The sequence below is a fragment of the Spea bombifrons genome, chromosome 2 (genome assembly GCF_027358695.1).
Source record: "Spea bombifrons isolate aSpeBom1 chromosome 2, aSpeBom1.2.pri, whole genome shotgun sequence".
NCBI classification, from domain to species: domain Eukaryota; kingdom Metazoa; phylum Chordata; class Amphibia; order Anura; family Pelobatidae; genus Spea; species Spea bombifrons.
In genome coordinates this window covers 21,203,515-21,228,052 of record NC_071088.1, presented here as the reverse complement: position 1 = coordinate 21,228,052, position 24,538 = coordinate 21,203,515, and the positions used below count along the sequence as shown (strand labels likewise).

General features: G+C 41.9%; 2 protein-coding genes across 2 annotated transcripts; one reads left to right on the top strand and one right to left on the bottom strand.

Annotated features, from left to right (window-relative positions):
* Window positions 1-1,569: 1,569 nt before the first annotated feature.
* SDF2 (stromal cell derived factor 2) lies at window positions 1,570-5,073 on the bottom strand. The gene is made up of 3 exons (XM_053456707.1): window positions 4,841-5,073; window positions 3,780-3,976; window positions 1,570-2,118 (listed from the first exon to the last, which is right to left on the bottom strand). Exons 1-3 carry the CDS (start codon window positions 5,007-5,009, stop codon window positions 1,831-1,833), a joined length of 654 nt encoding a protein of 217 aa, XP_053312682.1. The 5' UTR covers window positions 5,010-5,073; the 3' UTR covers window positions 1,570-1,830.
* A 507-nt stretch (window positions 5,074-5,580) lies between these two features.
* On the top strand, window positions 5,581-23,637 carry SUPT6H (SPT6 homolog, histone chaperone and transcription elongation factor). Its single transcript, XM_053457071.1, has 37 exons — window positions 5,581-5,730; window positions 6,663-6,802; window positions 6,975-7,136; window positions 7,413-7,483; window positions 7,595-7,790; window positions 8,076-8,160; window positions 8,240-8,510; window positions 8,768-8,869; window positions 9,057-9,173; window positions 9,525-9,614; window positions 9,725-9,867; window positions 10,263-10,411; window positions 10,488-10,589; window positions 11,155-11,284; window positions 11,892-12,042; window positions 12,407-12,561; window positions 14,443-14,638; window positions 14,795-14,934; window positions 15,066-15,183; window positions 15,489-15,565; window positions 15,699-15,834; window positions 16,754-16,891; window positions 16,966-17,133; window positions 17,443-17,570; window positions 17,693-17,900; window positions 18,033-18,180; window positions 18,266-18,408; window positions 18,486-18,626; window positions 18,869-19,064; window positions 19,411-19,649; window positions 19,896-20,009; window positions 20,126-20,250; window positions 20,464-20,576; window positions 21,383-21,460; window positions 21,539-21,711; window positions 21,914-22,110; window positions 22,537-23,637. Exons 2-37 carry the CDS (start codon window positions 6,697-6,699, stop codon window positions 22,721-22,723), a joined length of 5,193 nt encoding a protein of 1,730 aa, XP_053313046.1. The 5' UTR covers window positions 5,581-5,730; window positions 6,663-6,696; the 3' UTR covers window positions 22,724-23,637.
* The last annotated feature ends 901 nt before the right edge of the window (window positions 23,638-24,538 follow it).

The following is a 24,538-nucleotide window of genomic DNA, read 5'->3' as shown; positions in this document are numbered from 1 at the left end:
CAAAATACAGTTATTATAAATGAATACCAAAGAACTATTTATATATGTGTGGGGATGAAGGGATTACTTTTCCCTCTAGCAGTTATTTGAGCCGTCACCGAGCACCGAGTTTGTTGAACGTTGCAGAATTGTCACAGAGCACAATGGTTCGAATTCCCTCATCTTCTGTGCCAAACACACTAAAAACACGCTTTCCTTACATCATTTATTCTTCATTTTTTTAATACTGTCAGGTTTTATTATCGCATTAAGATCTCATACTAAACACTTTTTTCTGAGAACAAAGTACTAATTTTTGTGGACCAGAAACATGACCATTTACCGATGGACTATTGTGACCATTGGTGGTTAACTGTGTCAGGTGGATGTAACGTGAATCGTTGCAGTGCCCTGTATGATAAGGCACAAAAATAAGAAAATGCCTAACTGGCACACAGACATGCAGTCCTGGCTGATATGGACAACACAGAACGCCAGCTACAAAAGGGATCGGTGACTCGCTTCACCCCAAAATAGACAACATTTTGACCATGATGAGTGTGCAGGGGACACAAATCTATGACAGCCTGGCCATGGGCCCAGGACGGTGTGTATTTCCATTTCTGAAGGTAACTGCTTACTTGAAGATAACTAGACAACCCTACTAAAGCTGAGGCCGAAGGGGGTAGATCAGAATACAATAAAATCCCTGCTTGTATATTATTTTTATATCTAAACATACATGCATCCCTTACTGATTTAACAAAACGCTCCCATAAATTGTCTTGCCTGTAACGAGATGGTGAGAGGAACTGACACTTTGGAACATGAAGCGAGTAAGAGGTCGGTTATATTATTATACACAACACATTATTTCTGAGAAACATGACGTTGAATGGTAATAAAAAGAGTCTGGGTACCAAGAACAAAAATTGCCTTTTTTCACACTGAAGATCCACCTGTGTTTTTTTTTTTTGCATTTAACAAGCAGATGAGTATTCTAATTAAAATGCTATATCTAAACACAGACCTTCACTTATAGCTTTCAAGAAGTTTTTGATGGTCAATTTAAAATGTTAGTCGTTTTAGAGCACAAAAAAGAAAACATTTGACGTGTTGTGTAGCATTTAAACTAAATGTTAAAATTAACAAATCCTTTGGAAAAATCCTTAGGCTCACCTAAAAAAAACTGTTATAAATGCAAATGGAGAAGATTCCGATGATCATTTTAGTTAATCATCTTTTCAGCGTTGGTGAATAGACTCCATCGTAGCAACTTCCTTTCTTTACTAATCTTTGCTACTGAAAAAACAAACGTTTTAGTAATTTTATAGCTGAAACTCCAGTGGGTAAAGAAACCTGGTAAATCCAATCAGCAGACTCCAAGAGCAGATATAGTACTACAATTCAATAAAAAAACATCACGTGTGTGTCCCCCCCCAGCACAGTACATCACACACTGCGTATTGTGACTTTTCTCTCAAAAGGTCAGATTTAAACATAATGCCCACAGAATACATGTTTTGAAAGATAGGATTATAGGCAGCATGCATCTTCTCATAAACACTGCAACAAATAAAATGAATCGAATTGCCTTTGAGAAATTGTATTGAAATCTTGGGGCAGACATAAAAACGATGTACAATGTACTGGGCCCCCGTGACATGCTCAGGGGCACATTCAATCACTGCCTTGGCATAACGTAATAACAATACTAGCATAAGGGTGCCGTATACAAACCGTGCCCCATAGGCAACATTTAAAACAAAGTCAGGATCCCAGTTGAATCCTGAATGAAGCCAACACTGTGTGGTTAGGGAAGGGGAATTCACCAGTTCGTGAAAGGCGATGTCATAGTTCAGAGTGGGTAAAGTCCGTTCTAGGAGGTTCGCTTGGCTTCATGAAGATGCCTTCCATTGCTTTCCAATAGTTGTTCTGGTTGGAGTATACCATGCCATGAACCTCTCTTTGGCCATTAATGGGCCGGCCATATTGTTCTCCTGTGACAGAAAGCAGCACGTTGGTGGATGTGTGTCTGAATCGCACCTCTTCTTCTCTCTGCCAAAATTCCTCGTTGCAAAGAACAGTCCAGTCATCCAGGATATCTCCTTCCCCATCATCTCCAAACGCGCTGACTTCCTGCAAATAGATCATCACATTCACATTAGATTTTATTTACGGCGCGTCGGCAGGCGCCATAACGCTCTTACAAGAGACAGTGAAAACTAACACACTGGACGACAGCATTAAAACCGGTACTAATGGACAAGAGGTCCCTGTTTTATGGGGGGGGGGCATCCAACATAATGTGTACAAAATACCGTATTGGCTCGAATATAGGCCGCACTTTTTTCCCCCACTTTAAGTTTTTAAAGTGGGGGTGCGGCCTATATTCGGGGTCTAGCGCCCGACGCCCGGGACATGCAGTCCCGGGCGCCGGGCAGGCAGCGGGGATAAGATACAGATCCCCCGCAGCGGTGCAGGGGACCTGCATCCTTCTCCCCGATACGCTCAGACAGCCTCCCCTGCCAGCACTTCCCACGGGGGGGGGTGCCGGCACGGGAGGTTATCTAAGCGTTTTACCTCTGCCCACCCCCGACTTACCGGAGCAGACTCCCGGGTGTCTTGCGGGGCCGGCGGGAGACATTTACGCAATACGCAAATGCAACTTCCGGTAACGGTACCGGAAGTTGCATACGCGTATTGCGTAGATGTCCCTCGCCGGCCCTGAAGACACCCGGGAGTCTGCTCCGGTAAGTCGAGGAGGGGGGGCAGAGGAGGACAGCGGCAGCGTATCGCGGGGAGGGAGGGCAGCGTATCGCGGGGAGGGAGGGCAGCGTATCGCGGGGAGGGAGGGCAGCGGATCTCGGGGAGGGAGGGCAGCGGATCGCGGGGAGGGAGGGCAGCGGATCGCGGGGAGGGAGGGCAGCGGATCGCGGGGAGGGAGGGCAGCGGATCGCGGGGAGGGAGCGCAGCGGATCGCGGGGAGGGAGCGCAGCGGATCGCGGGGAGGGAGCGCAGCGGATCGCGGGGAGGGAGGACAGCGGCAGCGTATCGCGGGGAGGGAGGACAGCGGCAGCGTATCGCGGGGAGGGAGGACAGCGGCAGCGTATCGCGGGGAGGGAGGACAGCGGCAGCGTATCTCGGGGAGGGAGGACAGCGGCAGCATATCTCGGGGGGGAGGACAGTGGCAGCATGTTTTTTTGGTGCTTTTTTAAAGAAAAAAAACTTTTTCTTTAAAAAAGCACCAAACTTTTAGGGTGCGGCCTATATACGGGGGCGGCCTATATCCGAGCCAATACGGTACTACCGGACCTGACCATCATCTTATTTTGTCATTTCCTAAAAGCTAAGGACCTCACAACAGACATCAGTAGTTCAATTCCTGTCCAATGTTTATCCATAACCTCATTTTCAGCAAAAACTAGGTATTTACATGCGGATGCTGTTTTACATGAGTTTTCTAAAAACGCTAATTCTGCAGAGATATATATATATATATATATATTATAAAGGTTGGGTTAGGTGAAATGAGTCAATGCGTATATATTTCTTCTCTTAGTGGCAGCAACCTGTCTTACCTAACCAAACAAATTTTTTTTTTAATTGGCAGACTATTTAGGTTGAACGGATGTTATCGGCTGTGGAATTCTCTGTTTTGAGAAATGCTTTTGGATCAACAGATGTGGCAAAGGCTGAACTGATGGACGCAGGTCTTTTTCCAGCCTATGTAACTAAGCAACTATAACAGGAAGCTCATCTTTTTTTTTTTTTTTTTTTTTTTTTAGCTAAACACTAACCTGATTTCCAGATAAAGGCGATGTGAAATGGTGGCTGTGCAGGTTGCGCCCGGTGTTGACGTGCGTCAGACGGATAGACTGTCCGCATTTTACCGCCGTTCCTCTCTCGCACACGGTGGAGGTTTTTCCTCGGACGCGCCAGTAACTATTACCGTCGTCTACTGAAGTCACGCCGGTCACAGACTGCTGTCCGCTGCCTTTGGGAAAGCGAGAAAGCTTGTTACTCCCAAACACGCAGAGATACAGGTTCATTTACATCAGCGCCTTCGCCGACCGCATTTATATATTTGTGTTTAATAAAGAAAGAATATGTGATGTGAGAAACGCGTTTACGGGAACAGACGCGTTTTAGGTTTTAGTTACTAGATTATTATTTAAGTAATTATTTAGGTCCACAACGAATCGTCGTTGCCGAAAAACTTTTACTTTCGTATAATTTTCGCATTTGGTGTAGAGGTGACTTTGCCTTACATTCTGAATCCCTACTCCATTACACTAATTAAAAATGTTATTCATTTATAAATAAAACCACAATAAAAAAAGGAAATACTTCGAGAATTAGTTTGTTTTCAATTTGTTAAAACTAATGCAACGCAACATTTAATGGGGTCGTGCATTGGAGTAGACTGTAGGTAAGTACATCATGGACAAACATGTCTTGCATGCAAAATAGCTGGGCGCAGATGGATATGGGGGGGGGCAGAATCCCCAGCTCCAAACATTTGCAAGGGGCGACACTGAAACTTAAAGGGGCCACTTTATTACATTATAGTGCACATGATGACCGGCGTGGCCCTTTAATGGTCAATGATACATTCAGAAATATTTATTATTTCAAGGTCTGATCATTATATATATATATATATATATATATATATATATATACTATGATAATAGATAAAAAAAATATTTTCAATCATTTGCGTTTCAAACATCAATAATCACGTGCTATAACCGGCTTTCGAAGCCCTAACGTTCCCAAGCAGGGAAGAACACGATTTGCGCAGCCTCACTGCGCCCTAGTTATGGCAGAGGCTGCCACGAATGAACCCTTCCGTTACCTGAGCCGTATCTGACGTCGTGGGAGTGTAGACGGACGTTGTGCCTGGTGTTCAGGAGCTTTATTACCGAGCCACATGTCACCACCGGCAGCTCGGAGGCAAAGCCCATCCGTAACAGCAGCGGAGTGACGAACAGCAGCAGAGAACCAGCACCATCCTGTGGCTTCATTATCACTCACCGGCTTAAGGATCACCGGAAACCTCCTGTGACACGTACCGGAAGAGGATCCGCAAACATGGCAACAGGAAGAGAGCCCAGCGGAGGCTATTTGGAAAGAAAATAGCTTGTGTTTATAAGATAAAAAAACAAAAACAACCAAAACCATATTAAACTGGACTGCTCATGCAGAAGGAATCTGTCTCTAAGATAAACAGTGCATAAAGGCTGCAAACCTTCAAACATCCATATAATGTCATTGCTCGGCTACGGTTTTATTAAAGACATTAATCATATAGCGTGTTGTGTGTCGGCGCCATGGTGCGTGTTGCTGTTTTTCCTGTTTGCACATTAATGCCAGGGAATAAGGGAATAGTTATTACGCAATCTAAAAATCATATTCCGACAAGGCGCATGCGCAGAAGGCGGTACTGTATTCACTAGTTTGCGAACTCTAGTGAACGCTTGTGCGCTATAAACCTTTTGAGTTTGCGCATGCGCGTTGTGAAACTACACGGGCGTTTGGCTTTCACGCGTGCGCATACCTGCTTCTGCGAGGGGAAGTGACGTCAAGTTGGGGCTACTCTGTCTTCTCCCATACGCTGCACTCTTTCCCTGGGTGCCAGGCCACCATTTTTATTTATACAGATAACTCTTAAGCGGACTGTAGCGAGACCAGAGGCGAGGGCTTGGACTCCGGACTGGCGCAGAAGGTAGACACCCGGCCCAGCAGGTGAGCGTGTCCGTATTGCTGACCTGGGAGAGCTTTGCGTTTTAGGCTACTCATGGGCTCCCGTTCATAGGCCGTCTACCCGACGGCCTTACACAATCCAAACGTACCGAGTAGATATATATCTGTATGCTACGATCTTTAAATACGTTCTATATGTTTGTGGGTTCTTATGCTGGCAATCCTTATCGTCTTAAGTAAAGACTCTTAACATGCGTGACTCGGGCGAGGTAGAAAATTCATAGTGTGTTCGTTAAAGGGACAGTTTGCTAGAGGGTTTTGCTTTTCACTTCGCTTTTATTCAGCTTGTCCAGCAAAAAGGTCTGAGCTGGCCCTGTATAATGCATAATTCAATGTGATTTGACTGTACAGTACACAGGGTCAGTCAAGATCTTTCTGAAGCAGAATCTCCCCTTCATAATAATATATAGTGAAGTAAAGAAGCTGAAATACAACTCTGCCATTAGTGAATCGACCCCTATAAGTTAGGGGTGTTGATGAAGCCTGATAGAGCAGTCACTTCCCCGGCAGCCAATCTTAATGCTTATTATGGCGCTATATAAATAATGTAACCTAATGTAATTTGTGTGGATCTGTATTAACGTCTTGTTTACTATTTAAAAAAGCTGGCTTGTGCGTGCCGTGTTTTCACGTGCCTTGGCCATCTAGTAAGGTAACCTCTACTTCTGCTAGAGGATCAGTGTAATTCGGTATCACAAGTAACTTTTTATGCACAAAGTGTAAATTCTAAAAAACCTTTTTATGTCAATGACAAGTGGACAAAGATTCTTTGTTCCAAGATATTTGAAATTGTATTCTAAATTTGCCCAGAGTTCTGTAAATGTTGCTGCCTATGTGGTCTATGTGGTCAGTTGAAGTCACAAGTTATGGTATTTCCATGCAAACGCCCTAATGCTGTTACCGTACATTTCCAGGTCTCAGTGTCGTTAAATATTCGAAACAAGAAACATGTCTGATTTTGTGGAAAGCGAAGCTGAGGAGTCTGAAGAAGAATACACTGAGGATGGAGAGGTGGTACAGAGGTCCAACAAGAAGTTTGTGGAAGATGACGACGGTTAGTTTGGTGAAAGAAAGCAAACCAGTTAATTTGTGACGGTCAGAGGTTCATAAAGAGCTATAATTTCACATCCGTATCTCGCACATATAATTATCCTTTGCGTGATAATTGATCTGTTCTCATAGGAGGGAATTTGAGGGCTTGACTGTAGGTTCTATTGTTACTTTAGATGAGGAGGAGGAAGAAAATCTTGATGACCAGGATGAGCAAGGAAACTTGAAAGGATTCATCAATGATGATGATGATGAAGACGAGGAGGAGGAGGAAGAAGATAGAGGAAGTGCATCTGGGGGCTCAGAAGATGAAGTGGGCCACAAAAGGAGAAAACGCAGTAAGTTGCCATTTTAGTTGCCCTAATATTTCTCATGTATATACATAACCACATATTCACACACATTTAGTGTCTGGTGCAGCTGCTGAAGAAGAGCACAGTAATCTAGATAACATTTTTATTTTAAAATATATGAATTCTCCAACGGCGACTCCTGTGTTGATGAAATGTATGGACACAAGCTATATCCATACAGATCTATAGTGTATAAAACATGTTGTTTTCTATTTGGCCAAACATATGTTATGTTTTTTGTTTTGTTTTGTTTTTTTACAGCATTTGATGACCGCTTGGAAGATGATGATTTTGATCTGATTGAGGAAAACTTAGGTGTCAAAGTCAAACGTGTAAGTAAAACACTTATGGGGTTAGTATAAAAAGTGATATTTAGCCCCATAGAATCCCCCTCCCTTAATAAGTAAAGTCAAGTTTGTCTAAATTACTATGTATTTTTGCAGCAAAAATTCAGGAGAGTTCGAAAGATGTCAGATGATGAAGACGAGGAGGAGGAAGATTTTGGAAAGGAAGAACATGAGAAAGAGGCCATTGCGGAAGAAATCTTCCAGGATGGAGAAGACGAGGAAGGACATGAGCCTCCTGAGCAGACAGCTGTTGCCCCTGATGAGGAAGAGGAGGAAGAAGATGAAGAATCAGGTTAGAATGGCACTTGATAAATCTCAGGAACCAGTTAGCTATGGTTCCGGGATTTCTAGATCCAGCTTCTAACTTTTTATGCTATGTTTATATTGATCTCTATGGGTGTACCTCTTTTTGGTTCCAAAGCATAATCTAGCTGTCTGCATAGCTCCAAATTGCCACACACATTTGTCTATCCGTGGCTTACAGGACCTATGTTTTGCAGCATTGGCAATAAATAAACCACTGAAGCACTGAATAAAACCACGCAAGTGTACCTATTAAGCTGTGTTTATTTGCCAGATATTGACGATTTCATTGTTGATGATGATGGGCAGCCTTTGAAGAAACCGAAGTGGAGGAAGAAGCTGCCAGGATACACTGATGCGTAAGTCATTTCAGAAACAGATTCATCCGTTTCTCTAAATGTGTAAGTATGTGTTACATTTTTTTTTTCATCACTTCAGAGCATTGCAGGAGGCCCAAGAGATCTTTGGTGTAGATTTCGATTATGATGAGTTTGAGAAATATAATGAAGATGATGAAGAAATGGAAGAATATGAGTATGAAGATGATGAAGGAGATACTGAGACACGCGTCAGACCCAAGAAGACTGCCAAGAAACGTGTGAACCGACGCAGCATCTTTGAGATATATGAACCTAGTGAACTGGAAAGCAGCCATCTGACAGACCAAGACAACGAGATCCGTACTACAGATTTACCAGAGAGATTCCAGGTGTGCAGTGTGTGATGTATAATAGTTTCTACTAGTTATCAATCACCAATGAATGCTCTAATACCATTACCAATAGTAAGCACAGCACTTGTGTACAATACCCTTCCATAAAAAAAACCTTTCTGAGGTCACTTTCTTTAAAGCCTTTCCCATCATTAATGTTGATGTAGCACACATCAAGACAAGACTGTGTAACTTTTTAACTTATCCTATTTAAGTGTCTCTGGATACTTACACAGTATGTCTTCTTCATGCAGCTTCGTTCAACACCAGTGAAATCAGCTGAAGACGATGAGCTAGAGGAGGAAGCTGACTGGATTTACAGGAACGCTTTTGCAACACCCTCTATTTCACTACAGGTATTGCAAATTCATTGGAAAAACTTCAATGTTACCTCTACCTGTCCGAAGCTTGGATATGTCTATGTATCTATGAACCTGAAGCTCTTATCCAGGGAGGCTTGATTTACTTTCTGCGTGTTTAAGCGATACTGACATGGTCTAACATTTGAAGGCCTTATGTTTGAACACTTGACTTCTTTTGCAGGAAAGCAATGATTACTTGGAACGTGGGCAAGTTGGTACCAGCTTCAGCAGAAAAGGACCAAGCACCATACAGAAGATCAGGGAAGCCCTTAACTTCATGAGAAATCAGCATTTCGAGGTATTTTACCCATTGTCATTCACATTTACTCTTATTTTAATGCATATTAAAAAAATAACAAGGTGTTTACTGGCAAACAGTTGTATGTACAGCATCTACTCAACTTGCCTCTGGCTGCCCTGCATAAGAGCAACATCAAATCTACCTTTGCAGCCAGGGAATACTTGGCGGGGGTCTTCTTAATAATTTTGCGTAGATCTGTAAAATAAATATTGGCTTCAACTAAAGACTTCATAATCTCTGACACAAATATGTAAGTCTGTCAATTCATATGGGAAAGCTTATTTTATTTGCTGTTTAGGTCATACCAGCATTTTGTATTCAAGCTTATTTTTCTTTTCTCTTTCAAAGGTGCCCTTTATTGCATTCTACAGAAAAGAATATGTAGAGCCGGAATTAAACATCAATGATCTGTGGCATGTCTGGCAATGGGATGAAAAGGTGACTTTTTGTACTATTGCTGCTTTCATCTTTTTTCTTTTTCCTCCTTTTTTATTTTTTTCTTTTTTTCCCCCTCCTTCTCAATAAATACATATTTATGTGTTCCACAGTGGACCCAGCTTAAAATGCGGAAACAGAATCTGATTAGACTCTTCCAGAAGATGCAAGCCTACCAATACGAGCAGATATCAGCAGATCCTGACAAGCCATTAGCTGATGGAATAAGACCATTAGATACTGCTGATATGGAAAGGTGATCAACTGCTTTGTGTAGCATCCAAATGGGGTTTTCCTCTTATTTTATATAACTTTTTTGGGGGGCAATTTTTACTATATATTATAAACTTGAAGCCAGGCCACTTGCGTTTATGGTAACATTTGAATTCGGCCCATCTAGGTTGTCTGCTTTTCCTGATGTAACCACTAACAATTCCGCTTATCTGCCTCTCTCATTCTAATGTTCATTGTCAAATCATTCCACTGTAGTTAACCTATTTGGAAATGTAATCTATCTAGTAAATTCAATTTAATAGTTTCTTTTAATGTGATACTTTGTCTCTGGTCAGCTGTATTTAAAGCTCTTAAAATGTAAGATTTAATTTGAGGCAGACTACATCTGAGAACGCCTGCTTTTGTTTAATTGAACAGACTGAAGGATGTGAAGTCAATGGATGAGCTAAGAGATGTATACAATCATTTCTTGCTTTATTATGGCCGGGATATCCCTAAGATGCAGAATGCGGCTAAATCCAGTCAGAAGAAGCTTAAACGTATCCAAGAGGAAGGAGAGGAAGAAGGTTTGTATGTCAGATTACATATACAAAGAGAGCAGGTTTTGTATACAGTCTGTATCATTTTAACTTTGTTTTTCAGGAGCTGAAAATCAAGAGCAGGAAGATGAAGAGCAGAAGGGCCCAGATCTAAAACAAGCTTCCCGTAGGGATATGTATGCAATCTGCCAAACTGCGGGTTTAGGTGAGATTAAAGTTTTCTCCTAAAAACACCTAGGACCTGGGTAATTATTTAGAATCTAAAGAACTTTTATATTGCTACTCTGTTTAATTCATGGAAAATCCCAAGTGTTACGTTTTTTTTTTTTTTTTTTTTTAACCTGGCAACTTTTGCGTTTCATATATCCAGACAATTTCTTTTTTCCTAGCCACAGGATTGAATTTCTGATTACCCAGCTAAGACATATGAAGCGATTTAGGTGCAGTGTGTGTAATTGTGGTCTCATCTTGGGGCAAGTATTATACATTTAAGCGCAACACATGTGCAGCCCTGTAAGTTACAAGAGTTTTCCTACTGTCTTCCATCTGACATGTTCTTAAATTTCATGTCAACCATGTTTAATGGCAAAGTATTGGAAACTTGCCCCTGAAACATGTAGTATGTGGAAGTGCCAGACTTATAGTATCCTAAAAATCAGAACATAGCTTTACTTTTCTTCCTTAACATAAACAGAATGATTTGTGAGTTTTCCTGTGTTCAGTGAAGACATTTGGTACCTGTTTAGAACTCCTGTTTCTTGTTTGTGCAGATGGATTGGCCAAAAAATTTGGTTTGACGCCAGAGCAGTTTGGGGAGAACTTGAGAGACAGCTATCAGCGTCACGAGACTGAGCAGTTCCCAGCAGAGCCTCTAGAGCTTGCTAAAGATTATGTCTGCAGGTAAGTTTTGGTTCTTTTAAAGTCTTCTGACGTAACAAGTTTTCAATCTAGTAATGAAGCAGCTGGGCCAAAACTGCCTTGACCAGATATGCATTGCTTTTGGAAAAAAATAATTTGGAGGATTAGAACAGGCTTTTAAAATCCCACAGTATGTATTGACACCAGTTGTTGCCATAAGCATGTACAAACCTGTAGTATAATATGAATGTAACAATGTCAACAGGTAACCATCTTCAGATTTCCATCCAGTCTGTTCCTGCTATGAAAGTAGTTAATATTCAAACTTTTTAACTTTTTTATATAGCTCCAGCATATACTGTAACACTGTTACAGTGGGGGAGGGTGAAAATTATTAGTAAAATTGACATAGCATTAAGACATACTGATGCAGACTGAGAAGTGGCTTCTCCTTCAACCTCCAACTTACTAGGAGGTTATAGAGAGTATACGATGGAATGCTTGTGGGAGGATTATTTGATTGCTGTGGGCTCTCATGGAGAGGTCTGTTGTGAGCCAGTGACTACAAATTGTCTGGATAGGAGCTTTGTCTTCACATGATCAAAAATTCTTATGCTAAAAGACATGTCCTACCTTCTTATTATTTCAGTCAATTTACTACCCCGGAGGCTGTGTTGGAGGGTGCCAGATACATGGTTGCTCTGCAGATTGCCAGGGAACCTCTGGTGAGGCAGGTCCTGAGACAGACCTTTCAGGAGAGGGGCAAAATTAACATTAGTCCTTCCAAAAAGGGACGAAAGGTAAGACAATTTCTCTAAGGGTTCTTTCAGATATTTTATTTATTTGAACTAGTTTTCATCAGAGCTGCAGTCGTACGTGGAGCATTTTGTCAGCAATAGTTGGCGAGTTGACTGAAAAAGTTTCTCCTCTTTCCATGGTCCAAAAAATAAAAAAGTAATCACGGAAGCACAACTCTGGAAGTTGGTTTATCAACTCGCCGCAGCAACCATGAGTTTGCATGAGTCTCTGCTTTATCCTGAAAATCCTTGCTTTTGGTCCATGGGAATGTTAAACCTCAACTCAAATCATAATTTAACCCTAGTATCGAAATGCTCCTTGGATTGTGCTTTGTATAGGTGATAGGATTATGTTTAATATCACCAGGAAATTGATGAAGCCCACTATGCATATGCATTCAAATACCTGAAGAACAAGCCAGTAAAAGAACTTCGTGATGAACAATTCCTCAAGATGTGTATTGCAGAGGATGAAGGACTGATTACCATAGAAATCTCTATTGACATGAAAGATGTTGAGGGGTATGTGTAGATATCTGTGTTCCCACATCAGTGTTTCTTCATTATACATGCTTCCTGAGAAAAAAATAATAATATTGCAGACAGTCTTAAACTTTCTGTTGATGCGGGTGGCTACATGCATATATATTTGTGAAATAGAACCAATGCACTTTATACTTTTATTTAGGGCTGCAACAACTAATCGATAAAATCGATAATAATCGATAATGAAATTCGTTGGCAACGAATTTCATTATCGATTAGTTGAATCGATTATTATCGATTATAAAATGAGGGTTTTTTCAGAGCAAGCGCTCTGAAAAATCCCCCTCATTATATAATCCGTTTAGTCTGACTCACCGTCTCACAGCAGCAGCTCCTACTTACTCCCCCTCCCTGTAATCACTGTGACAACTGGCCCCGCCCCTTCCTTCTCCAGGCCAGAACCACATGGCTGTGACACTCATCTAACTGTAAGTATATGTATATATATATATATATATATATATATATATATATATAATGTGTGTATATATATATATATATATATATGTATGTAATATATATATATATATGTAATATATATATATATATTTGGGCTACTGAAAGTTAGGGGAGGTGGGGGTTAATTTAGGGGCAGTTATGGTTAGTGGGGTGTTTAGGGTTAATTTAGGGGCAGTTATGGTTAATTGGGTGTTTAGGGTTAATTTAGGGGCAGTTATGTTAATAGGGTGTTTAGGGTTAATTTAGGAGCAGCTGTGGTTAATGGGGTGTTTGGGGTTAATTTGAGGCAGTTGTGGTTAATGGTGTGTTTAGGGTTAATTTAGGGGATGCTGTGGTTGATGGGGTCTTTAGGGTTAATTTAGGGGATGCTGTGGTTAAGGGGGTGTTAAGGGTTAATTTAGGGGCAGTTATGGTTAATGGGGAGTTTAGGGTTAATTTAGGGGAATCTAAATCCTGGGGGCAGTGAAGTGACATATCTGGGGGTATAAGGCATATACAGTATATAAGGCATATGTGGGGAGGGCAGTGTGGCATGTCTGGGGAGGACGGAGTGGTGTATCAGGGTGTATAAGGCATATCTGGGGGTAGAGTGGCATATCTGGGGGTAGAGAAGTGGCATGTCTGGGAGGCAGGGTGGCATGTCTGGGGAGGATGGAGTGGGGTATCAGGGGATATAAGGCGTATCAGGCACAGTGGCAGATGTGGGAGGCAGTGTGGAGTGGCAGATGTGGGAGGCAGCGTGGCATATGTGGGAGGCATTGTGGAGTGGCAGATGTGGGAGGCAGCATGGCGTGGCATATGTGGGGAGGGCAAGGTGGCATGTCTGGGGAGGATGGAGTGGTGCTTCAGGGAGTATAAGGCGTATCAGGCACAGTGGCATGTGGGGGGTAGAGTGGAGTGGCAGATGTGGGAGGCAGCGTGGAGTGGCAGATGTGGGAGGCAGCGTGGTGTGGTATATGTGGGAGGCAGCGTGGAGTGCTGTGGTAGGCAGCGTGGCATATGTGGGGGGGCAGCATGGCATGTCTGGGAGGCAGCGTAGCAAGCCTGGGCTCAAATGTGCATATATTGGGGGGCTGGTTGGGAAATAAAGACAAGAAATGTATTATCAAAGTTTTTTTATTCTGCTGTTTGTATTTAACATCATTTGTTTAGTAAATTATTTTAAATAAATGAAAAATTTACATTCATTTTTTTTATCCGATTAATCGAAAAAATAATCGGCCAACTAATCGATTATTAAAATAATCGTTAGTTGCAGCCCTACTTTTATTTTATATGTCAATTTAAATTCTTTAAAACGCGTACTTTTGAAAATCCAGTTACAGCTAAGTGGTTGGCTGCAGTTTTAGTCCTGTACTTTGCCTGAGCTGAGTTTAATATTCTTTTTTGTTTATTTAGATATGGTAGTGACCAGAGCTATTTTGAAGAGATCAAGCAGTTCTATTATAGGGATGAATTCAGCCACCAAGTACAGGAATGGAACAGGCAGCGTACACTGGCCATTGAACGGGCCCTGAAACAGTTCCTTTACCCTCAAATGGGCAAAGAGCTGAAAAGCAAACTTCTCCTAGAGTCCAAGGACTTTGTTGTAAAGGTGAGACTCATGTATGTTGGTATGTTGGAACTACTGCAAAAACATGGTATACTCTGGTTCACGTGTGTACTTTGGTGGCTATAATCTGGGTTATATCAGCAGATGAACCTAATTTAAGGCACCATTCTAACATAACGCTTTTCCCTGACTGTTCAGGCTTGTAGTCGGAAGCTGTACAACTGGCTAAAGGTAGCACCTTATCGCCCTGACCAGCAAGTGGAGGAGGACGATGATTTCATGGAAGAGAACCAGGGAAAAGGAATCCGTGTGCTCGGCATGGCCTTTTCTTCAGCCAGGTATTTCTATGTAGGACTGTCTATTGCATTTATTTTCATCCTTCCAGCAAGGTACTTCTGGCAGTTTATGGTGTGTTTTGAAAATGCAGTGTTGCAGCAATTTGTAACGTGGGTGTCATTTTTTATTTTAGGGATCATCCTGTGTTCTGTTCCTTGATCAATGGGGAAGGAGAGGTCACAGACTTCCTTCGTTTGCCATACTTTACAAAACGGAAAAATGCCTGGAGGGAAGAGGAAAGAGAGCGTAAGGTGAGGGCAGTGTTCTCTTCTACACGGAAGTCGCGTTTCCGCCGTGATATACGTATTTTAATCTGTCCACACGTCCTCCTTTACATCATCAACCCATCAGATCTTGCCAAAGCCTCCATGCTGGTTTCTGTTACTGAGAACCAGAAAAATGGAAAAGCTGATTACTTTTTATGACTCCAATCATGATCTTTTCTTTTGATATTCCTCTTCAGTCATCTTACTCTACAGTAGTTACTTTGTATGTGGACTTTTTGATTCTTCTACTGTAGTCCCAGTTGTAATAATTCTTTTTTCTTATGTTCCAGGCTAGTGATATGGAAACACTAAAGAAATTTTTAATAAGCAAGAAGCCCCATGTTGTGGCAATTGCCAGTGAAAACAGGTGAGTCTGCATTGGCCTGGATCCCTTAAAGCACACTCCTTGTCCTGTAGTATGGCAACTGAACATTATTGTAGATGTAGGATTACTTTCTCTGTTTCAAAGTCATATAGTATTTTTCCCCCCTCTGTTACAGGGATGCACAGATGATGATTGATGATGTCAAGCGTATTGTTCATGAACTTGAACAGGGACAGCAGATGTCCTCTGTTGGTGTGGAACTGGTGGATAATGAGCTTTCTGTCCTCTACATGAACAGCAAAAAATCTGAGGTGAGTTAAATGAGGAGTAAAATGTGAAAACTTTTCTTTTGAGTTCTGGGGTAAAAAAAAAACTTTAGATTTTTCTGTCATTGGCTGAAACTGCGTTTCTAAGATGTATCCTAAGAATTTTGCACTAGAGCCCTGCGTGGGACTCTCTTAATCCCGCCTCCACAAACATCATTCATTCCCTCGTTCATTCCCTCGTTCATTCCCTCGTTCATTCCCTCGTTCATTCCCTCGTTCACAGGTACTCATTCATTCCCTCATTCACAGGTACTCATTCATTCCCTCATTCATTCCTTCAATCACGCATACTTGTTCATACAAACTCCCCCACCCCCTTACCTGAACTGCGGATTTCCCGCGCACTCCCGCAAGGCTGCCTTCGCGCTGCTCGCACACAGCATCTCTTCTCTTGTCCCACCAGAGCGGTGCAGAGTCATGTGACGTAAATTCACGTGACTCTGCTGGTTTCACTAAAAACTACAAATCCTTGTTAAAGTTCACTACTTCTTTTAGAAAAAACTATCCCAAAACCTCTTGTTCTGGACATGACCGCAGCCCTTAAAAATAGCGCATACACAAGAAAAGAAAATTGGTTAGAGAGTGGGTAACAAATTCCATATCATAGCAAGTTGTGTTTAAACTCTATACTGTAATCAAACGAAGCCTGGTGGATTATATTTTATGGGTGTATACTACTTCAAAGCTAAATAGAAAAGAACTTGTTGTGAGAATATAGTTGTAACTTTCAGTGTATAGTTGCTAGTCATTGATGCCTGAAGGTTCACGTCTCACACATTGATTTACAAAGTGCCTAGCAGACAGTTGTAGAAGAATGTGTTTTTGTGAGTGCACATTACTGATTTTCATTTTGGATGAGTTTGGCATGTGATTTTATAGACCTAAAAGATGTTTTTATTTCCAGAGTGACTTCCGTGATTATCCGCCAGTTCTGCGGCAGGCTGTTTCTATCGCACGGCGTATTCAGGATCCCTTAGTTGAATTCTCCCAGGTCTGCAGCAGCGATGAAGATATCCTTTGCCTGAAGCTGCACCCATTGCAGGTAAGTATCTAGCTTTGCTCAGCCCTATTAGTTATTGGTCTCCAGCAGCTAATGTTTTCTCACTCCCTTATCAGGATCATGTAGTGAAAGAGGAGCTGCTGAACTCCCTGTACTGTGAGTTCATTAACAGAGTGAATGAGGTGGGCGTAGATGTCAATAGAGCCATTGCTCATCCTTACACGCAGTCTCTTATCCAGTACGTCTGTGGTCTTGGTACACGTAAAGGAACCCACCTCTTGAAGGTAAGCAACACTAAATGGTTGTTCAAATAGTAAACTTATTGTCTGTTGGGTTTTACATGCTTACTAGATATAATCATGTTCATTGTATTGGGCATTTTATCTGAGGCATTCCCATGAAAAATGAAAACTTCAGGAACCTTTTCTACCTTGTGTGGTAAATTTATACACAATTTGTTAGGCAGACGTTTTGTGAGGTTACCGTTTTATTAGGAGCCTTGGCCTCTCCTCCAGGAATTCTCCAAGCTTTACGCTGTTTATTAAGCATGGTCTGCGCTAGTCATTTGATTAACTTTACCCCTTATCCAACAGATTCTGAAGCAGAACAACACACGACTGGAAAATCGCACACAGTTGGTCACAATGTGTCACATGGGACCAAAAGTCTTCATCAATTGTGCTGGATTCATCAAGATAGACACCAACTCACTTGGTGATAGGTGTGTAGACATTTCTCTTTCTATGGTTTTAAAATGCACATATATTCCAGGCAAAAGATTTTAGGTCATGGCATTGGACTCTACTGATTTACTGGATTTACTGATAGTCATGCTTCTTTTAGTACGGACTCTTACATCGAAGTATTGGATGGCTCTCGTGTCCATCCTGAAACTTATGAATGGGCACGGAAGATGGCTGTAGATGCTTTAGAATATGATGAATCGGCAGAAGATGCTAACCCTGCAGGAGCGCTAGAAGAGATTCTTGAAAACCCAGAGAGGCTAAAGGATCTAGACTTGGATGCTTTTGCAGAAGAACTTGAAAGACAGGTGTGTATTTTTTTTTTTTTGTTTCCCTCATGGTGTAGATTACTTTTGTGACAGACAAATGCTCTAAACATCTAGCATTTGGGTCCAATTAATTTCTTGCCTCTAAGTGATATTTCTTTTTCTACTCTACAGGGCTATGGTGATAAACACATTACACTGTATGATATTCGCGCTGAGCTTAGCTGTAGATACAAAGACCTCAGGACGCCATGTCGGTCACCCAATCCTGAGGAAGTCTTCAACATGCTGACCAGGGAAACTCCAGAAACATTCTATATAGGTAACTAGTCAACAACTTGTTATTACAAGTATATTCTTTATATTATTTTTAATTTTACGCTAATTGACTTTCTTTCTTGTTTTAGGCAAGTTGGTGACCTGTAATGTGACTGGAATTGCGCACAGAAGACCGCAGGGAGAAAGTTATGACCAAGCTATTCGAAATGATGAAACAGGGCTCTGGCAGTGTCCGTTTTGTCAGCAAGATAACTTTCCAGAGCTTAGTGAGGTAAAAACCTTAGGCATGCCGACAGAGCAGTTTTTTTTCTCTTGTTCCATCTGCTCACTGCCATTTATGTGTTACAGGTGTGGAATCACTTTGATAGCGGCTCTTGCCCTGGGCAAGCTATTGGTGTGAAAACTCGGTTGGACAATGGTGTTACTGGCTTTATTCCAACAAAGTTTATCAGTGACAAAGTGGTGAAACGTCCTGAAGAGCGCGTAAAGGTACATGAGATATGACAATACACGATGTTCTCATACGTTACCAGCATTCTTTAAGGTTTTTTTTGTTATTGATTGCCTTTTCTTTTTTTGGAAGAATGTTTGCTAGTATTGTCTGGAATTTTACCTGTTTTTGTTATCCCATATACTCCAATATGCTGTCTCATTCCCTAAGGTTTTAATTTCAAATTTGCCCCTTCACTTTTCCACGTGCATTGTGCGTAATTACGATTTCTCTTTACTAGGTGGGCATGACCGTGCATTGTAGAATTATGAAAATCAACATTGAAAAATTCAGTGTCGACATGACTTGTCGTACATCGGATTTAATGGACAAGAACAATGAGTGGAAGCTACCGAAAGACACATACTATGACTTTGACACCGAAGCTGCACATCTTAAACAGGACGAAGAACTAAAGAAAAAACAACAGCGTACAAGTGAGTAATCCTTTGTCCGTAATGTACCGCCGCAGATGCACAAAATGTTGTAGGAAGCGTTCCTGTATGGTGTGACTATTGGTAGAGACATCAAAATCAAGCTTTTACTCTGCATAGGTACATTTGCCCAAAATTCTATACATTTTATGGCTACGGCCATGCAATAAGCTGCTATTTTCCATAACACGCTTGCTTAAAAGCTTTTCTTTCGATGGATTCTTAAGTTTAGGGTAAACTTTGTCTCGCGTATATAATTGTAATTCCATGTACATAGCTGCCTTTGAAACTATTGTGCAGTTTATGAAGCATTCTCTTTGTTTAATTTTTATAATGTCATACATTCCAGCTTATATAAAGCGAGTCATTGCTCACCCCTCGTTCCACAATATCAACTTCAAGCAAGCTGAGAAGATGATGGAGACTATGGACCAGGGAGATGTCATTATCCGACCAAGCAGTAAGGGTGAAAACCACCTCACTGTTACATGGAAGGTCAGTGAGGGAATCTATCAGCATGTGGATGTGCGCGAGGAGGGGAAGGAGAACGCTTTTAGTCTTGGGTCCACTCTCTGGATTAACACTGAGGTAAGTAATTTCAGCATTTATAGAACCTCCATTAGACGGATTCAGCGGCTTAGAGAACATTCAGAGATGCGTTTTCAAGAGCTTCTCATTTAAGTGACTAGTATGATAAAGCATGAGCGGTTATAAGCCATATTGTTTTAGGAAGTCTTCATCACTTCTTGGTTGATGTGTGTGAATTATTGCCCCAGACACAGCTTGTGCGATGACTGGAAGTCATTTGGTTTTGCATATTTTTACTTCCTACAGGAATTTGAGGATCTTGATGAAATTATAGCCCGCTTCGTGCAGCCTATGGCATCTTTCGCTAGAGATTTGCTCAATCACAAATATTATCAGGACTGCAATTCGGGAGACAAAAAGGTGAGCGAATGTGGATATTTATTCTTGTGCTTTAGGTCATTTTGACTTTGGTTTCTGCGGATTATTATGGTTTGGAGTATTATCGAAATGAGTACAACAATTTATATTTTTTCCAGAAATTGGAAGAGCTTTTAATTAAGACAAAGAAGGAAAAGCCAACATTCATTCCTTATTACATCTCTGCCTGCAAAGAACTTCCTGGAAAATTCCTGCTGGGCTATCAACCTAGAGCTAAACCAAGGTAAGATGTTTTTCTTGGGTTTTTTTCTGAGAATACTTGCAAATTTGTTTCTTCTCTAATGGAAGTAGCCCTATTATTTATTCAGATTTCTTTTTAATGTGACAGTTAATTGACCAACAAATAGAGAGCTAATGTGCTGTAGAAACAGATTTGGGTTTGTTGCAATGGTCTCCAAATTGAAGCTATGGCATTCCACTTCGCTTCTTGCAATAGGGTGGAGTACGTGACGGTGACACCTGAAGGGTTCAGATACAGGGGACAGATATTTCCTTCCGTGAATGGACTCTTCAGATGGTTCAAAGACCACTATCAGGACCCTGTGCCAGGTGGGTGATTTATTTCACGTCCATCGATATCGTTGCAGGTTTGATGCACTACATTTGTTTTGGTCAGATTTCATCTGTTTATACCCACAGATTGTAACATTTGAAATTTAAGCAAACCTATATATACGTTCAGTCTTGTTCAAGTGTTAAAACAAATGATATTGAAACTGCAGTTAGTTTAGGGTGTCTTCGTTAGCAGACCCTCTTTCTATTGGTCTCTTTTCCATATATGTTACGGATGTGTTCATGTTCTGATCGCCCCCTTCCCCCCATATTCTGTTTTGTGGTTGGGCAACAGGGCGACATACTGCTTTTCAGCCTCTGGATGGGGAGCGTTGTAATGTTGATTCATAGCACCTAAGCCAGGGGTGTCCAACCTGCAGCCCTCCAGCTGCTGCAGGACTACATCTCCCATGATGCTCTTTCAGCTAAGGGTCTAGCTGAGGAGTATGGGAGATGTAGTCCTGCAGCAGCTGGCGGGGCCCAGGTGTCCTAGGCTATTCATTCACAAGATTTATACGTGATTCCTTAGTAAAATGCAGTCAGGAAAACGCCACTTAAATTTTTAGTTCATTTAAATCTGACTCTCAAATCCCCAGACATGGTGGCGTTTAAAGATTAAAACTCTTCTTGTTTGTTTTGGACTTCTTTTATGTTTCTGATTTCTGCTAATTTCGATGAGCATATGTCATTAAACGTTGTAAAGTCTCAATTTTATCAACTTGGCAACAAAAGAGACTCTAGTTCTCAAAGATGTTGTGATTATTGTGGCGTTCCTCTAGTTATGTATTGTTTGTCGCCGACAGGTATTACACCAAGTAGCAGCAGCAGAACTAGAACTCCTCAATCTGTGACTGCCACCCCGGCTAACATTAACCTTGCAGGTGAGTATTGTCTTGACAAATAACACAATGCCCGTCTCTTCTTGGGAACAGTTTCTAACCATTTATCTCTGGTTTTAGATTTGACCCGTGCAGTCAATGCCCTTCCACAAAATATGACCTCCCAGATGTTCAATGCCATTGCCGCTGTGACAGGGCAGCACGGGCAGAACCCCAATGCCACACCTGCCCAGTGGGCTTCAAGCCAGTATGGCTATGTTGGAGGCAGTGGAGGTGGAAGCAGTGCTTATCATGTAAGTGTTACTGAAATCATTACAGGTGGAATGTCTTGCATATTTTGCTATGCAACATTTCAATGTTCCCCAAAGTGTATATTTATAAGGAAAAGACTTGGAAAAATGTTAATATAACATTTAAAGTGCAGCAGCTGGGCTAAAGAATTTAAGTGAAATTATAACGACTAACTGTATGTTTTTGTTTTTATTACTTTACCAGGTCTTCACAACCCCAGCACAGCAGCCTGTGGCTACACCTCTGATGACCCCAAGCTATTCCTATGCCACCCCCAGCCAGCCGATAACAACCCCTCAGTACCATCAGCTAGCACCCAGTGCAACACCGACCCCAGCACCTACTCCGCAGTCCTCCCACTCGGAGAGCTCCTCCAGTTCAAGGCATCGACCGCAGTCCAAGTGAGTGCCGCGTGAAATTCACGCAGATGTATGAGCCGGGCTTGGAAAAATCGTATAGGAGGGAAATCAATGGGCGAAAGGGGAGTGGAACATAGATATGAAGGCATCGATGGCGGGGAAATAGGTTTGGCACATAGTGGTTGGGTGCAGCCGAGGCTCTAAATACCCAAATGTTAGGTGGTGGCACTTATTGAACAGTCTGCAATCATTATATCCACGTACTAACTGAATGAACTTGCCGCTGTAGATACAGGCATTAACAACTTATATAACCGCATCAGATAAAATAGGATTTTTTATCGTTGATACATTTATGTGAAGTGTTACACTGGCTGGCATTACAGCTTATGTTTATGTACATAGTTTGAATGCATTGCAGGGAACCGGTTTCTATTTTTAAATGGCTTTGCATTTTTTCTTTATTAGATCCAACAGTCATGCTGCTATCGATTGGGGCAAAATGGCAGAACAGTGGTTGCAGGAGAAAGAAGCAGAGAGACGGAAACAGAAGCAGAGGTTAACTCCTCGCCCATCCCCCAGCCCTATGATCGAGAGCACGCCTATGTCAGTCGCAGGGGACGCAACTCCGCTTTTGGATGAAATGGACCGATAGGAGCAGTGGAGGCTGGCGAATAGACGTTGAAATGGCTGATGGAACTGTTACCGCCCCCATTTTATGTTTGGAAATTGTGTAAAATGGTTCCCAAGCTCAGAGTTGAGCCTAATAATGTTTTATAGGCGGCTATGAGAAAGGAGATAGAAAATATGATTGGACCTCCCATGTGATGAATGCAAGAGAACCTTTTCTTTCTTCTCTCCCTCATACCAAGCCTCAAAAACTAATGAATTCCTTATTATAGTATTCTTTCACTTCCATCGGAGGCCAAAAAGTAACTAGGATTACTAGTCGCAGGGGAGCAACGCGTTTTCCTGCCACATGTTTTTATGGGCTATGTTTTAAACCCAGAACGGGCATCAGTTTTATTTTTAAGCATTGCATACTCTGCCAAAGAATGCAAGAGAGATCTGAAGCAAAGATCTCTTCACTTCTCTGCTGAATGTGCTGGATGATCAGGCCTACTGGAGCTAGTTCCAAAAAAATAAAATCAACAAGGGCTGAAGGGGAACTTATTAGAAAAACGCACTCGCTGCCAGATATTTGCGATTGTGGTTCTCGGCAACGTGCTATTGTTGTGTAATGCAGCAGCTACATTTAAAGTGAACGTGCTTAATGCGGTAATGAATGCCAGCGTCTTACCCTCTGGTTGGAGTTGTTTGGGTAAATGTATTTATTATATCCCCCACCCCCCCTTTCCCACTTCTAACTGCTTTGTTAGAGCTGGCAGTATAGTTGCTACCGTGTGCGAGACCGCATTACAACTATCACAGAAATCGTTTTATTGACATACCATCGCCGCGTGAAGGTGTCTGGAATTTCCTGTGGCGCATATCAGGTTTATTTTTTTTTTTACTTTTTTTTTTTTCTTTTTTGCAATCACAGCAGACGAATAAAGTCTGGATAATAAACCTGCATGTTTCCTTGTTTCTGTTTTGCCTGATACTGAGTGATTATGTATCTTTTCCTTTGCACTATATATTAGTTTCTTAATCCCGCTCCCGCAACGTGTGTTCCACTATCGCAACATATGTGTCCAATCCACCCGCTCCTGCGAACATTCTGTCGCAGCTTTTAGATATAGTGAAGAATTTAATTCCCTCATTCATTCCCTGAATCATGCAAACTCATTCATACAAACTCCCCCACCGCCTTACCTGAACTGCAGATTTCCTGCGTGCTCTTGCAAGGCTGCCTTCATGTTGCTCGCACACAGCGCCTCTTCTCTTGTCCCGCCCAGGGGAAGCAGGAACGGAGTGATGTTCACGTGACTCCGCTGGGTTCCTGGGCGGAACAAGAGAAGAGAAGATGTGGGCGAGCAACGTGAAGCCAGCCTTGCTGGAGAGAGTGGGATTACTGGGTCCCGAGGGTACATTGTCTGACCGCCCGCACCCGCAAGTTTATTGCAGTCCTCTACTATATATACCCATGTAAGGGAGTCTAGATTAAAATATATGATGTGTTAAAATCCCATCTGTATACATGGGCAAAGGTATTTTAACTTTAACCTTTTCTCAGGGTATGCATAATCCATCGTTAACCCACCGCTGCCCTATTCAATTTCTGATTGTTGATTAGTTTAGGCAGCCTTTGTAAAGGTGGGGAGAAGGGAAAGAACATACAGGCAGTTGATTACATAATACCAGGTCTGCCCCGGCAGCCATTGATTTCATAATACAAGGTCTGCCCCGGCAGCCATTGATTTCAGCCAGTACGGTATATACGTGACCCGTCATTTAACATTTCTACCAAACAATTCGTGTTCATTTTGGTTAACCTTACTGCACAGCCTTTCACGTAGACTCCCATACT